General features: G+C 39.0%; 1 protein-coding gene across 1 annotated transcript in view; it reads left to right on the plus strand.

The window, feature by feature from the left end:
- Nucleotides 1–6,617: 6,617 nt before the first annotated feature.
- The window catches only part of mmp23ba (matrix metallopeptidase 23ba), an 18,227-nt gene continuing 7,345 nt past the window's right edge, over nt 6,618–17,499 (plus strand). The window contains exons 1-3 of the mRNA XM_037684530.1: nt 6,618–6,728; nt 13,622–13,758; nt 16,464–16,603. Coding sequence (XP_037540458.1) covers nt 6,618–6,728; nt 13,622–13,758; nt 16,464–16,603 — 388 coding nt within the window. The remainder of the gene's footprint in view (nt 6,729–13,621; nt 13,759–16,463; nt 16,604–17,499) is intronic.

The following is a 17,499-nucleotide window of genomic DNA, read 5'->3' on the forward strand; positions in this document are numbered from 1 at the left end:
AAGCACATGTTGACCTTAGGCGGTACGACAGGAGATAGTTTTACATGTTTATATGTATCATTGTCATTTGAGATTGTCATTTGTTATTTTGTTCTTGTGTTCTGTATGTTCAATAGTTCAATAAAGTTAAAAAAAAAGAAAAAAAAGCAGAAACAAAACTATAAACATAAATAAACGAAAAAAAACTGGTTACAAAAGTGCAATTTAAAAAGAAAAATTAAAAAATCCCAATAAAAGCAATAAATAAAGAATTAAAAGAAAGGAAGTAGTTGTATGAGTTTAAAAATAAAATTATACATACCATATAGCTAAGGTACATGCTAGCCTCGTACTTACCCAGCATGTGCCCTATCAGGTATGTCCCTCATTAGTACTAGGTACATATGGGTTAAGTAGGCATGTATCCTGTAATTAATTACCTGATGCATAATACGACATACCTGGTACTTACATGGACTATACTTATAGGGTAAGTACAGGGTACTTGACAGGTAATTACGTGGTTATTAACTGGTACTTTCAAGGTAGGCCTACATACCTGCTACCTATTGGAACCAGGTATGTATCCGGCTGTGTTATGTATAGTAATTTGCTACCAAAATAACATTTAAACAGATGTCACAGGCAATGATTACAAATACTAGTTAAAATGAAGTGTGTTTAAAAATGTTAAGTTTGAGCTTAGTATAAAACAGAAAGTTTGTTGGTGTCCAGAACCCAGACATGAAGTTGGCTCTAGAGTAGCGGTGCTTGAGGTTCGGAAGCTGATGGCTCTCTGCCTTCAGCGTTCTTGTGCAAGTTAACCCAAAATTTACAAGAAATCGCTTAAAGATAAATGATTGTACAGTAATCAATCTTACAGCAGAAAACAAAACAAGCACCTGTTTCCTGTTTCACTTTGGGAAAGATTTTTTTTCTTCATTTTGGAGATATACCATACCATACCATACCATACCATACCATACCATACCATACCATTTTATTTATAGAGCACTTAAAACTGCGACAAGACCAACCAAAGTGCTGTACAGACAGAAAAACAGGCAACACATAAAGCAAAATACAAAATGAGGTAAATCAGAATAAAGACATAAAAACGATGCAGATAATAAATATGACGACAAACCAGTGTGGCGCATACAGGTTCAAAACACAGATCATCTGGTGTTGAAAGCTACTGAATAGTAGTGGGTTTTTAAACGGGACTTGAAAACCGAGAGGGAGGGGGCCTGTCTGACAAGCAGAGGCAACTCGTTCCAAAGTCTTGGTCCTGCTACAGAGAAGACCCTGTCACCTCTGCGCTTAAGATGAGTTCTTGGAACTGTGAGGAGCCTCAGGGAACGTGGTGGGACATACGGCTGTAGCAGATCAGAGAGATGGGGGGGCGAAACTGTTCAGTGATTTGTAGACATACAGGAGTATTTTGAACTGGATTTGAAGGTGAACCGGCAGCCAGTGCAGTGAGGCCAAAACTGGAGTAATGTGCTCTCTTTTGCCTGTACTGGTTAAAAATCAGGCTGCTGCATTCTGGACCAGTTGTAGTCGTGCAATGGAGGTCTGACTGATACCAAACAGGAGTGAATTGCAGTAATCAAGCCTAGATGTAATGAATGCATGTATGACTGTCTCCAGGTCATTTTTGGATAATATGGGCTTCAGTTTAGACAGCTGCCTCAGTTGGAAGAAACATGATTTAACAATGTTTACATGATTGTTAAGTTTCAGGGACGGGTCCATTATCATGCCCAGATTAGTGACTCTTTGTTTTTCTGACAGGGTTAGAGCGGAGAGGTCGATGCAGTGGTTTGTGATCGTGTCATTGGGAGGGAACAACATGACTTCAGACTTCTTTTCATTGAAACTTAAGAAATTTAAAGCCATCCAGTCCCTGATGTCAGCCAGGCAGTCGAGCAGAGGTTGAATAGAGCATGTACCATTGTGTCTTAGGGGGAAGTAAATTTGACAGTCATCGGCGTTGAAGTGAAAGGGCATGTTGTGTTTCCGGAAAATAGCACCAAGTGGCAGCAGGTATGAAGAGAATAGGAGGGGACCCAGGATGGACCCCTGTGGAACCCCCCATTTAAGCTCTGTTGCTGCAGAACATAAAATCCTTGATGGATCTGTCAGTGAGGTAGGATCTGAACCAATTGAGGGCTGATCCTGTGATGCCCACCCACTGCTCCAACCTAGCAATGAGGATCTCATGGTCGATGGTGTCAAAGGCGGCTGTAATGTCCAACAGGACAAGCAGCACAGAATCACCGGTATCAGTGGTTAAGAAAATGTCATTAAAGACCTTCAGCAGGGCAGTTTCAGTGCTGTGGAGAGGTTTAAAGCCAGATTGGAATAGCTCTAAGATAGATATGACGTGTAAAGGCTGTTTAACCCTTATTTATTGTGCGCACTGAAAGATAAACCCAGCTGTCACACTCAGAGGTGCAGTAGCACTAATAAATAAAAAGTAATTAATTAAATTGAATTAATAATAATGAAAACTAATAATAATTTTGGAACTCAGAAATACAGCAGTATAAATTTGACCAGAATATTTAATATCAGGGAATCCATTTCTACAGAATTCAACATGGATTCAAGTGATAAAATCATATAAAAATGATATAGGATGTGTCAACCCAACACTTAATTTCATCTTGTTCTCACTTGTCTTTTAGTTTTCATGAGCTGTCAATTTTATTTATTTATTTTTTTTTTGGTCGCAACACCAGAGAAGTGAGGCTTCTCAAATCTCGAGGGTATTCCGGTGTTTACTTTCACATGCTCTAACTTTTACATGAGTTCTCTGAAAACACTGCTCAGACATCTTTGCTAAGCATAAATGACGCTAGACTGAACTCCAGTGTACAAAGATGACCTCTGACCTATGAGCCAGTGCAGCCAAGACAGACGTCTTCTCAGTGATAGGAAGAATTTGAAGCTTTACTTACAAACATGTGGCTTTTTGAGAAGAGAGCATGGATCAACTTATCATCTTAGGTTACTTGGAGGAAAAGTCTTATAAGAAACATTTGACTTTTAGATGTCCAAGTTTTAAAAGTTTGTACTACTTCTAAATTTTCAACTTTTTACATTCTTGCCCAGTGCCCGCCCAAGCCTCCATGGGGCCCTAAGCAAATTTTGTTTTGGGGTCCTCTATTTCTGCTAATAATGCAGATTACTGCAATCAACAGTCAGATGATCAGATCATTTACTCACCTAACACACTGTAACTCTGACAGCCCTGTTTACATTATTCTTTATGTATATAACATCTAGTGCATGGGTGTCAAACTCATTTTCATTTTGGACCACATTAAGATCATGAATGTCCTCAAAAGGCAGAATGTATTGATAAAATGACCTATAACAAACTGCTAATATCATTTTCTCTGCATTCAGTGACTACTTCTAAAAATTTAATATTTTATGTTTGAGTAATTTTGCATTAAAAATAAAAAAACTGATCTGATTTGACTGATAAAGTAATACTGAAGCTCAAAACTGTTATCTTGAAGTGTTTCTGTGGCCCTCTAGGGTGTAAAGAGTCACAGAAATGGTTGTGGTGGGCCGGATTTGGCCCACGGGCCTTGAGTTTGACACATGCGATCTAGTGGTACTAAAAGTAACAAAAGGGGAAAAAACACCAGTGTGTAATGTATTTTACAACAAAAGTGTCATCTGGCTTATTATCTTTGGTTCCAAAGAACTGCAACAGTAATGTTCAAAACAATTTGTAATGCACGCTCAACAACAAGCAACAGATAAAATAACTTAGATGCATAAAAATAAATTAAAGTGTGCAAAAACAGACAAAATTAAATAAAATTAAAAAAAATACATCAAGGAAATACTTAAGAAATGTAAATGAACAATTACTTGAAACCACGTAAATAGTTTAAAAAAAGAAATGTAAAGTTGAATAATTGGTTCTTAAAACCATTTAAATGTATGCAACAATTTGCAAACGCTGAACTTAAAATATTCAATAGAATCATATAGAAATCATTACTAAAAATATATATTTATATTCCACTTAGGGGGGCCCCTAGTGGTCCCAGGCCCTAAGCAGCTGCTTGTACTTTGGTCCGGCCCTGTATCTTGCCTGACAGGTTAAGTTATGCTGTGATTCATAATTTGACATGAAAAATGTCCACAGGCCGTATCAGTTTTTGTGTTACGATTTCTACTGAATTCATCACTTATTTGTGGGAAATTGCCAAAACTTATGTCAACAATTTTTGTGTGTCCATTTCAAAATCTTATGTCAGTATCTTGAGATTTTTGCAGATGTTTTTTTTTTGTGCATTTGTTATTTAATTAGATGATTTTGTGTTTTGAAGACATATTGCTCCTTGTGTTTTCATTTGATTGTTCTTTGTGTTCAGTTCAGTTCCTCCGTGTCATCAGTCATTTTTCTTCTGTCAGTTTTTGCTTTTCAGCTCTTGTCTCCTTTTACCTGTTCCCAGTTGTCATTTTGCCCAGATGTGTCCACTCTGTTCATCCGCTCATGTCCATATCGTCTCGCATTTTTCACTCCACGTTCAGTCAAGCATGTGTGTGCTTTATGTAATGCCCAATTCTCCTCTGTGTCTCCTTGACTTATTTTTTGTAAGAAGTTGCCGCCACTTCAGGTTTGTGCATGTGCGTGTTGAATAAATCTCAGTTTTTATTGAGTTTCTCACATCAGTCTGCATTCCTCAGTTCAAACCTCTGAGTCCGTGACAAATGTATAATGAACTGCTGGAGAAAATGTAATGAAACTTGCAGAAAGTAATCAGTGACAGCTGACTAACTGTTTGGACTTTTGGATGGCAGATGTTACAGCCCTGATGTTTTCATGTTGTTTTACAACGTACAGTACTTTGTCAGAGGAATGTAGACTATTTGACAAATAAAGTGTTGCTGCTAATAAAAGTGTTTTGTCTTGTTAACAGTGAAGACTAACATATATGACACTCATATCCCTAAATATAATTTTATACATCAGTTATAGCATTCTTCCAGATCAAAATGGTATTTTTACTGAAGCAAAATCAAAATTACCACTTCATTTGTGATTGTATTAAGAAAACAAGTTTAATTGTTTAACATTCCTTTGAGTGTGGTAATGTAAAGCATTTAATATTTGAGTGCTAAATCAGCATTCACAATATAGTTTTCTTGTTTTGTTTCGTTAGTTCTTCCTTATATTTTTTTGCAAACTACTGCTTATGTTAGTCATTCGTATATCAAAATGTTCTATGAGCTTTATGACGTTTGTCTAATTTTTTGTTTAGCGAATTAGCGTTTTTGCTAACTTTGGAAACCATCCATCCATTTTCTTTACCCGCTTCTTCCTTTTCAGGTCACGGGGGGTCACTGGTGCCCATGTCCAGCCTCGGTGCGAGAGGCCGGGGGCACCCTGAAACTGTAATTATGGAAACAAAATTAGCTTCTGCCAAACTTTAGGTTCATTAACAAAACTCCCCACTATGCTCGTGTCTGTTGTGGGCATGTCTCAAAGAGTCAGGCAAGCTTTTACCTGTACAAGAGAAACCTGTGTCCCAATTCAGCGGATGCATCCTTCGAAGGATGCAGCCGCTGAATTGGGACACAGCTTTAGTTCCTTATAGGGGTTTAGCATTAGCATTAGCTAAGGTTTTGTTTACCTGTTTAGCGTTAGCAAAACTATTTTTTTTTTAGTCAGCAGAATATTGGCTAGCAAAGCTAACATTTTGGTTAGCTGTGCCCACCACTGGTTTTAGCTAGTCCTTTGCTATCATTAGCTTTTAGCTACAATTCTATACTTTTAGCATTTGGTTAGTTTCCTGCTACTTCTTTCCTTTTGCTAATTTTGATTTCTAGCTAGCCTTTAACCACTTTCAACTTTTAGAAAGTCTTTTACTACTTTTAGCTTTAATTCACTCTTTTGCTACTATCTTTGCTTGCTACTTTTAGATTTTATCCTTTTTCAACTTTTACTTTTGCTAGACTTTTCGTGTGTGTTTTGTTGCTTTCAGCTTTAACTGTTTATATATATATATATATATATATATATTCCTTTTATCTTTTAGCTAGTGTTTTGTTGTTCACATCAAGGACTCAGTTTTACCTTCTTCGGCTAGTTTTAATTGGTTTCCAGCATTCACTCTGAATTTTCACAGTTTCATTACGCTTTTGTTTTTAATCTAAATTTGAAGTTGTAATAGGGAGGGGATGGATATAAACTGTAAGAGAGACTAAAAACAATGAGGGTGGGTGTCGACCCCCGTGCGTAAAGATCCTAACAACGCCACTGCTCTGCCTCAGAGTCTTTGCTGCTTTTCCTCCAAGCAACTCTACATCAACTTGAAAGAGAAAAAAAACGAACAGCGGGTCTGGTTCTGCTTTAGCTGAGCTCTGAGTGGGACGGTTTGCTTTTCATTACATAGTCTCGACACTGACCCTGTGTCCCAGCTGCAGGACGGCGCAGCTGAGAGGAGTCGAGCAGTCTGCCCTGAAGGAAACTCCTCATCCCACCATCCGACGGCCGCGTGCCATGATGGTCAGGAAGAAGTAAGAGCCGCGGGCATGGATGGAAACGCTGCCTTGGCACAGATCTAATAGATTTCTTTCCCTCCTGGAGGTGTGATCCTAAAACAATGGCGTGCTGTAGAGGTTTACGCAGCGGTGCCAGGAGCTTCACTGCGCTGCTCAGCCTTCTGCTCGCAGGGATGCAACTAACCACAGCCTTCCCCTCCTGGAGGTTACAGGTATGCTGTACAAACAAATAAAGAAATACTTACACTCCAAACTGTGGAGGATTATTGAACATGGACTTTGGTGTACTGTGCACTCCAAACTTTATATAGCTTTAAATGTCTAATTAGTTTTATTTGAAGGGCAAAACTTTACAGTTTTGTCTGCTCTCTTATTAAAAGCCAATCATTTACATCAAGTTTTGCATTTTAACTCCCTTTCGTTTCAGTCTGCAGGAATTGTGAGTTTTAATGAACTGATAGTACCCTCACAACACCAGCAGTAACATGTACTGCAAACTGTGAAATAAAAATTAATAAAAGTTATCCTGAACTATCAAATAGTGCAATTTGGAAGATTTTACTCTGGTAGTTTTCCAGATATATTGATATGCGGTTCTGAAATGCAGGTACTCACTCAATGTAAACAGAGCATTTTGTTTGCTTCATTCAACAAATCTAAACATATACGTCAATGTCAAATTGTTCTACAGACATTGCTGACCTATTTTCAGTCGCTTCTGTTGTTTAGGTATATTAAATTTGCTTGTGTCTTGTATTTTAAAGACACATTAACCTTCAATATGAGGAAATATTGTCACAATTATGGTTCATGCTCTGATTTTTTTTTTCTGTTTAATTGCTAATAATTTATTAATGTTAAAAATTCAGTTTCAGGTTATAATAAAGGTGCACAGGAGTTAAAACACTCGTATTATTGTTAAATTGTTTTGGCCAGTCTTGTTACACAGTTTTAAAATGAAAAGTAAACCTTGCACGTTATACATCAAATGTGGGGCTCGATCAGTAATAGTGTGCTGTGACTTGTGGTAGCATGTAACAAAACAAAATATGCAACAACAACAACAACAACAAAAAACTGCAAGAAAAATATGGAGATCACTTGGATTTTGGCAAAACACATAAGAAAACTATCTGGAGCTCTGAAGCTCAAACTCACTTCATTCACTGTAGTAATGTCATTAAAATTTAAACGGGTCAAAGAAAATTGGGCTTTACATGTGTGTGAACTGACGCTTCGATATCTTTTATAACTTTTACACAATAACAGCTTAGGATTGACGATGATGTCACACGCTTTAAATTTTGAACTGCCTAAAATATTTAAAACATTTTCAAACCAAACTCTTTTTGCTCCTGCAACTTCATCCATCCATCCATTTTCTTTACCCGCTTATTCCATTTTGGGTCATGGGGCCCATGTTCAGCAATCACTGTGCGAGGGGCCGGGTACACCCTGGACAGGTCGCAAGTCCATCACAGGGCCACCTAGAGACAAACGAGACAAACAACCATTCACTCTCTCACTCACACCTAGGGACAGTTTAGAGTTACCAATCAGCCTAACATGCATGTTTTTGGTCTGTGGGAGGAAACCGGAGTACCCGGAGAAAACCCACGCATGCACGGAGAGAACATGCAAACTCCACCCAGAAAGACCCCTGGACCAGGGTTTGAACCAAGGACCTGCTCGCTGAGAGGCAGCAGCTCTACCAGTTGCGCCACCGTGCTGCCTGGGGTGGAAGTAATGAATTACAAATACTCACCTTACTGTAATTAAGTAGGTTTTTTAAGGTACTTTTACTTTTATGAGTATTACGTTCAAGTGTGTAATTTTACTCATACTTAAGTACAATTTAGACCATGTAATCTAACAAAGTCCATGCTCAATAATCCAGGTATACAATCCAACAATTTTCAGTCAGGTCATCTGGACAGTTTCTTTTTTTGTGTGCTGAAACATTTCACCTTCCATCCAGAAGGCTTCATCAGTCAAGGAATCACAAAACTGATTCTTTCCCCAACAGCGTACTCCACAAACCAGTTATGTTGGTGCTAAAATGGTCTCTTTGGCACGCCACTTCCTCCGGTGCTGGTCCTCTTCCTCGTCGACAGTCATGTCAAACTGGTTCAAAACCAACAAAGTCCATGCTTTGTAATCTACTTCGCTACTTTTAAAATCAGAAGTCGCTACTGAGTACAGTCACAGTTTGAATTAATGTTCAAACCGTTCATCTTCATCTTTGTAGCCAATAAGACTCTCAGATCGTGAACGCACCAGTTACCCATGAGGTAAGTAAAGGACAACTCCGTAGAGTAGAGAGTCATTCGTGGATCGAAGAGTTGGAGAAAAAGCCAAAATGGAGACAGAGGACAACATTGTCAACAGATAAAATGACGAGGTAAAGGCTGAGGACGAGCGCCCGTGGTCGTACCTGGAGGAATGTTTCATGTACAGAGGGTGAAAAAGGAGACAGAGTCCAGATACAAACTTTGATCTCTACGGTGATAGCAGCTTACAAGACTTCAGCAGCTAAACTCAAAAAACATATTGTGGTATACGAGGTTTTACAGCTACCTGTATGATATTGCTGTTTTATTGTTTGTATGTGTGGGTTTTTAGTTTGGCTAAGTATGCAAATATCTTAGATAGTGTCACTGCCATCGGTTTTCCTGGTACTAAAATAAGCCGGAGCTTCTGAGCGTCTGAGAAATGAACTTTGAATATAGCTGTTATTTACAGTACATCAAACTGAATTACTTCTATTGACAACACAATAAAACATCAAGTGGTTAAAAAGTAATTAATACTTGAGTAGTTTTTGAGAAGAGTATTTTGTACTTTTACTTAAGTATTTTTTTATAACACCAGCACTTTTACTTGTAATTGAGTACAATTTAAGCAGTGTAACAGTCTTTCCACCTCTGCTCTTCCATCGCCTGTCAGCTGGAAAGCAGAGGTCGTCTTGACCTCGTCTCTGTCTGATAAGCATTATAAAAAACACTTCTTCGTACTGTCCGTGGGCAGACCTCGCGACCGGAGCTTCGATGTAACATCTGTGTAAGCCTGTGTGTGAAACTCTGCCCCCTTGCAAGTAGACTGGGTCGAAAATTCTTCTCGTGTCCTCAGCGTGGCTTATTTGAGTAAAGAGATGATGAAAGGATATTTATTTTATCCAACATAAAGAGTGCACAGCCAAGCTTCTAGACTTGAATATTGTATTCCAAAGTATTCTCCTCAAAGTCACTATTTAATGATCCTGTTAACTAAAATAGCATATACCGTATTTTCCGTGGTACCCGTCGCATCGCCCTATAAGTCGCATCAGTCCAAATATGTCTAAAAATGTGGAAAATTTCATAAATACGTTGCTTCGCCATATACGCTGCATCTATTGTGTGTCACCGCTGACGCGTCTCATTTGTTAGGCGTCACTGCTGACAACCCGGAAATGTGGGCCGGTGTGCCAAAAATAAATGGGCTGCCAAATGGTGACCGCGGGAGCGTGCACGGGAGGACTTTAACAAGAGTTTAACATGATCAACACTTAAAAACAATTATTTGTTAGCTCGACTTTATAGTACAGGTGTGTCTCAGTCTAACTTTTCCTTAATAAATGCACTTTGACGGTTGCTCCAGGCAAATGACGGTGGCAGACTATGGCAAGGCAATTGTGTCATTAATAGCCACTTTTACCTATTACATGATACAACGGCATGCCATACTGCTTGACTGCCATCTAGTGGCTGAAAATGGTAGTGTTCAATATTTTCAGTCTGAATGAATAAAAACGGTCATATCTCAGCCAAAAATTGGTTCATAAATATGGGATTCAATCCATAAATACGTCGTTTCGGCGTATAAGTCGCGGGGCATGCAAATTATGCAAAAAACGTGACTTATAGACCGAAAAATGCGGTAATCGCCATAATCTTTCTTTAAATGCTATTGAGATGGGGAATTAACAACAACAAACAAAAAAAAAACATGGAAAAAAAATTCTCATTCTGACAAATTTTGCCAACACATTAATTCTCTTTATGCCTCATATAAAGTTTATACGTCCAAATGTAGGAATTGGGTGCATTGTCATTAAGTCCTCAGCAGATGGTATCAATAAGTTCTGCTAACAGACATCAGATTGAGTTCAGGTTAGGATGAAATAGGACGATGAGCTGAAGTCTGTTATAGCTGGTAATATCTTCAGTGGCTTGATTAAATGTGTTCCTCCACATGCTTCCATCCTTGCCAACCGCCCACTGTGTTAGTGAGCCTGAGGGAAAGCTCTGTCATTTCCTTCGCCACACGCTCTCATTACATGTCAGTCAAGAAGACTGCTGGCCGAATGGATAGCTGCCTCAGATAAGCTGTCAGGCTATAGCATGAAGAGGCAGCACGTGTAAAAGAGGAGATTTTGAGTGGACAAATTAAAGTTACAACGTTGCCGAATTAGATTTAAACTGAAAACAATGAAGCATAACAATCCAGATGATGTAAAAGTCAATGCAGAAGCATACAAATCCCCATCTGTTCCTCTATAATCCTATTAACATGTCACATTCGTTTTACCAAACAACTCAGCCGACTGAAGAAAAGTCCAACAAACACTTTGTGTTTTTAATTAGTACAAAGTGCATCCTCTGTTGAAGCAGACATTTCTTTGTTTTTGAGGCTAGGACACACAGTTCTTATCCCGTATTTAGCAGTTTGAGGCTAACCTATTCCAGACTCCCCTCTGAATCCTCAGAGATTTCTCCTCAGACGTTTCTGCTCTCTCTGCGCCTCAGCACACTCTTCTGGGTTTAAGGTTTAGTCTGAAGGGTTCGCTTTCAGTTCTCGTGGTTTGTGATTCATCTCCACCTGAGTCAGAGTGTGAGGAGGTTTGAGCTAAAACATAGAGTGGTGGTAGCTGGTAGAACTGTATAACAATAAACTGAGTGTTATTACATCTCACACTATCACATCACAGTCTTTTACAAGATTTGATCAAAGCGACCATAACTGTAAGATTCCTGCAAGCGGAGCTAAGCCTTTAATTTGAAAACAAACCCAGTGACGTTATTTCGCCATACGTAAACTGTAGACTTGAGGAGACAGATTAAACCCTCTCAGAATGAGCACGGCCCCCTGAGATCCTAAAAAACATGTCTGACATGCCTCAGCTGTTGGACACGCCAAAGCTTTCACATTTCATTTCAACCTCAAGCGTAAAAAAACTGGCCATTGCTGAACATCGTCTCCATAAAACGTTATTTTATCAAACATTTGCTGCCGCTGTTGTGGAATTGTGGAGTTGAGGAGAACCACATTTTTGACTTTAGACAATATTTATAGAATTGCTAAAAAAAATAAAAAAAAAGATAAAAACCAGATCCTTGATGCGTCTAACAAAAGAATAAAAAGTAAATAAAAAAACATTTTAAACCGTACTAAAACTGTGAAAAGGACCAAGAATAAAAGAAATGTTAAAGCTGCAACCAGTAGCTCATTATGGTCACCATGGTAACAACACACACGTGACTTTCTGGCTGTAAACTTAAAGAGACAGACATAAACAGACTAAAAATTAAGCCTCAAACAAGAAGTCTCTGAGCAAGAACTACGAGTCAAAACTCACAAATTCTTAAATGGTAAATGGACTGTACTTATACAGCACTTTTTTTATCTAATCAAGCAGAACACTTTGATTAGGAGACATGTTTTTATGTTTCTCCAGTGATTTATGTCAGAGATATAACAAGCTCAAGAAGACCCTTTAATGGAAGAAGATAATACATTGGATTAAAATATGATTGAAGTCTGTGGAAGCTTGTGTGTGCACTCGTTACATTCTGGGGGATTTAAAAGAAAGCCACAGCTACTCTGGTGGTAGGTGAAGAAAGACAAACATACCAACAAGTTTATGTAAAAATCACAAAAGATGTCAAAATGTCAGTTCAGACACTTAAATCCCAATTTTCTGTGAGCAGTTTGAACCTTGATTGATGTTTTTAATGTGAAGCTGAGATGTAGCGCTCCAAATAGAGCTGGGTTTTCTCACCAAAAAAAGTCCATGCTCAATAATCCAGGTATACAATCCAACAATTTTCAGTCAGATCATCTGGACAGTTTCTTTTTTTTTTCCTGAAACATTTCACCTTCTATCCAGAAGGCTTCATCAGTCAGGGAACCAAAACACACAACGCAAAACTGATTCTTCCCCCAAACAGCTTACTCCAAAGTGGAACAAACCAGTTATGTTGGTGCTAAGATGGTGTCTTTGGCACGCCCCCTCCTCTTGTGCCGGCCCTCTTCCTCATGACAGTCATGTCAAACTGGTTCAAAACCAAAATAAGGGTTTTCTCACGTTTCACCAAAATCCTATTGATCTCCGTTGCTTTTTTCATGCAGTTTTCTTGCTAATTTTATCTACGTTGTACAAAGTACTGTTATTAAACGTTGTAGCACTCTATTCTGCAACCCAACAATGTTCAGTCAGGTCATCTGGATGGTTTCTTTTCTTGCGCTGAGATGTTTCACCCTTCATCCAAAGGGCTTCATCGGTCTGAGGAAACACCAAACAAAACTGCTTCTCCCCCAACAGCTTAGTCCAAAGTGAAAAAAAAAACAGTTATGTTGGTGCTAAGATGGTCTCTGAGGCAGGCCTTCTCCTCCAGTGCCTGCCCTCTCCCTCGTCGACAGTCATGTCAAACTGGTTCAAAACACCAAAGTCCATGCGCAATAATCCAGGTATAAAATCCAACAATGTTCAGTCAGTTTTTTTCCACTTCGGAGCAGGTTGTTGGTGGAGAATCAGTTTTGTTTGGTGTTTCCTTTGACTGATGAAGCCCTTCGGATGGAGGGCGAAACGTCTCAGCACAAAAACAGAAACCGTCCAGATGACCTGACTGAATGTTGTTGGATTTTATACCTGGATTATTGAGCATGGACTTTGGTGTCTATTCTTCAACATTTGTCAAGACAGAATAATATAGAGGTGCTTCACTGATAATCCTTTTTCACCCATAATGTTCGTCAACACAAATGTAGCAGCTGTAGTGAAATGCAGTTTTAGGTTTTCTTTGCACAGTGAGGTGAATCATTAAAGCTTTTTGCTTTGTCCAAGGAAGAAGCTCACACCGCTGTGCTGCTCATCGGGATCCGCAAAGAGGCCCGCTCCCAGGTGCTTTACCTCTCCAGGAACAAGCGCTACACTCTGACCCCGGAGCTGCTGAAATGGGACAAGTTCAACTTGACATACAAGTATTTATTCACAGACTGCCCTTCTAACACCCCGACCGGCGCACAGTTGTTAAAAAAAATGCATTTTAGAAAAAAGGAACAAAAATAAATAAATAAATAAGGCGAACCTTAGATTGGTTTTGGATGAAAAACATTTTATTTTCAAAGTCTGCATTTGATTGATCGCAGTTGTGAAGCTCTTTGAACCTGACAGCTGTTGATGTGGTTTAGCTGCACTTTAAAGGGATATTTTATCCAAAACTAAAAATCCTGCCATCTCACTCATCTGTTCCAGGATTAAAATGTTATTGACCAAAAGTTGGTCTAAGCCATCACCGTGCAAAACTCTGGAGACACATTTGAGGAGAAAAGGAAAATTAAGAAGCACAGAAAGGACTGCAGCGCTCCCCGTGCAGTGGCTGCGATCCAAAGCGATTTGGATTGTGCAGCAGCTAAATGTTCGGAGAGGTTCCAGCAACTTGACTCCCTTTGGAGCCGTAAATGATCCGATGGGGACCTGAACGAGACGTGTGAGGGCTGTGCGCTCAGTGGTTTTGATGAAATCAGCTAAAAAGGCTGAAACTGAGTTATTAAAGTTAAAACAAGCAGAACAAAAGCTCAAACCTAAATGAAGCCAAATGATAACTAAAAATAGCAAAAGGCTACCTAAAAGTAGCCAGAAAATAGCTAAATGCTGTAGAAATAGCTAAATATTAGCTAAAATTAGAAAAACACTAGCTGAACCGCATAAGGTAAAACAAAAGTTAAAAGTATCAAAGGCTAACTAAATGTTAAAAGTAGGCAAAAGCTAGATGAAAGCATCAAAGTGTAAGCTTGAAGCTAAAAATAGCAAAAGACTAAAAGTTAAAAGCAGCAAAATGCTAGCTTAAAGCTGCACATATGAAAAGGTTTGCAAGAAATTTAACAAGAAGCTAAAGGACAAAAGTAGCACAAAGCTAGCTAAAAGCTAAAAATAACAATAAACTAAAAGTTAAAAGTAGCAAAACACTAGCTACAAGTATCAGAATTTTTTTAAGTGTATCAAAAAAACAAGGTCAAAACTAAAAGTTACTAAAGACTGGCTAAAAACTAAAAATATATCAATATTGAAAAACCAAAAGCTTGATATATCTAAAAATAGCAAAAAAGTTACTGTACGCCAAAAAGGGGAGCAACGCTGAAGCAGATTTCAAAGAGAATACAGTACATTTTTTAAATTAATACTGTAGAGATTTGAATATCTTTCTATGGGGAAAAATACTGGTTAATAAAAGTAACAAAGTTAAGTCAGGTCCTCTGGACGGATGCAAAAATAAAAAATAGTAGAAATGTTTCATCTTTAATCCAAAAGACGTCGTCAGTCTGAGGAACTGTAATAAGCTCAGTCTTATAAAAAAAAACATTTTCATGGTGGATCAACAAGTTTTTAGTGTTGACATCCAAAACTAGATGTGCACATAAAAAAACAGGACCATCAGCCTAATGATCGTTAGTGCCCTGATGGCCGCTTGTTGTTCACAGGGGACTGAGTGATACTAGCAATAACAGCATTGAATTCCTGACAGCAGAGCAGAAACCCAAACAGGACTCCAGCCAGCCATCAGGTGAACCCAGACCAGTCGTCAGTGTTGCAGGAGTTTCAGAAAAACTGAGACATTTATTTTCTAAACACAACGTCCCAGTGGTTTTAAACCCCAAAATACATTACGGCAAAGACTGGTTCATCCCAAAGATCCAGTCCCCCGGCACAAACAGAGTAATATTGTGTATGTTGTTCAGTGTCAGGAGGGCTGTGATCAGTCTTACATCGGGGAAACAAAACAGCCACTGGCCAAAAGGATGGCCCAGCACAGAAGATCAACATCATCAGGCCAGGACTCTGCGGTCTACACTCATCTCCAGGCCAGCGGTCACTCTTTCAGGGATGAAGATGTTCACATCCTGGACAGAGAGGAACGATTGTTTGAGAGAGGAGTAAAGGAGGCCATCTTTGTGAAAAGAAACCATCCATCATTAAACAGGGGTGGAGGCCTCCATGTTCAACTGTCCCCCTCTTGCAATGCTGTTATATCACTCAGCCCCCTGCAAATAGCAAGTGGCCATCAGGGCACTAATGATCTTGTTAGGCTGATGGTCCTCCTTTATCATATCTATTTATAAGACTGAACTTATTACAGCTCCTCAGACTGACAAAGTATTTTGGATTAAAGGCGAAACGTTTCAACAATTTTATTATTTTGTACTTTTTGCATCCATCCAGAGGACCTGACTTAACTTTGTTAGATTTTTCCACCTGGATTATTAAGCATGCATCAGGATATTGCTTAACAAAGTCAAATATTTTAAAAGTACAAAAGTTAGAAAACACAAAAGCCAAAGCACCCATCTCCTGAATGAACGTTTTGTAGCTAAAATAGCAGAAAATATGCAGAAGTAGTCAAGACTGCAACAAATACACAGAACAAAAGAAACTATAAATTATTGATAACATCCATGACAGAAATCAATCTAAATATTGCACAACGTTTTATTGAAAGTATTGGCAGAGCTCTCTCCCTTGCTGAAATGAGAAAGAATCCAACGTTCCAGTAATAGAGCTGTATTTGCAGAGCTTGTGGGAATTGAGTGTCTCAACAGTAGCTGCTGAGTTTTGGATGCTTCCTCTGCTATGGAGGAATGTGTGCAGAGTCCAGTATTAACAACACCACGCTCTTGTTCCCCTACAGGGTGCTCTCTTTCCCGACAAACTTGATAAACGCCAGCGACACGCACCGAGGCATTGCCAAGGCTTTTAGCATGTGGAGCGACGTCTCACCGTTCACATTCAAAAGGGTGCCGGCTGACCAAGAGGCAGACATTAAGATTGGTGAGTGCTCTTCTTGCAGCTGGACTCGTCTCAACAGATGTTTTTAGACTCTGAGGTCAAAAACTCTGCTTTATTGTTGGCTTTTCTTTTTCCTGCTGTTTTCGCCCGTGTGTGCTCCTTTGTGTGGCTTTCATAAAGAAAGTACCTCTTGGAGTTGACTTGATTCAAGATGGCCACCACAGCAAAGGGGTTTTAGTAAACACAAAAATGGCTATAACTTTACGGTTATGCTAAAATTTGGTTTACAAGTAGTTGAGAGTCATTCCCAAAACTCACTTCAAGTGCTTCTCATTGTGCATCGGTGTTTACTGCAGGAGTAGCTCCTGTTACCGTATTTTCTGTTAGCAAAATATGCCGTGAAGGTAACTTCCACAGTTAATTGATATCAGCCAACACAAGAAAATGCCTATAACTTAGTTGGACAACTAAAATTTGATGTGGTAGTAGCTGAGAGTCATTCACAACACATACTCTGTGCATAGGATTATGCAAAATTGCATAAAATTGGTAAACGTATACAGTAGTCTCTCGCTACTTCGCGGTTCGTTTATCACGGACTCGCTCTATCACGGTTTTTCAAAATAAGATAGGACAAGACATACAATTGGCTGAATGATGGATGAACCACACGATCGGCATGAAATTTTTATTTAAAATAAATTATTTTAAATTATTTAGCACCTGCTGCACCTTTGTGCAGCCGATACTGCAAGATAAGCGTCCTCCTGCAGCTGAACAGCTGATCAGCTGTTCTCCTGCAGAGCATAGAAGTGGGTGTGGCCAAAAACGCTTGCAGGTGGCTGAGAGCAGCGAGACAGAGAGAGCGAAATCATGACATTCTTTGCTCTTTTAGAGCATTTAGAAACAGAATATTGCAAGAGTGTGGGAGGGGTTTA

Source organism: Nematolebias whitei, chromosome 11 (assembly GCF_014905685.2).
Source record: "Nematolebias whitei isolate Nwh7 chromosome 11, NemWhi1, whole genome shotgun sequence".
Taxonomy (NCBI): Eukaryota; Metazoa; Chordata; class Actinopteri; order Cyprinodontiformes; family Rivulidae; genus Nematolebias; species Nematolebias whitei.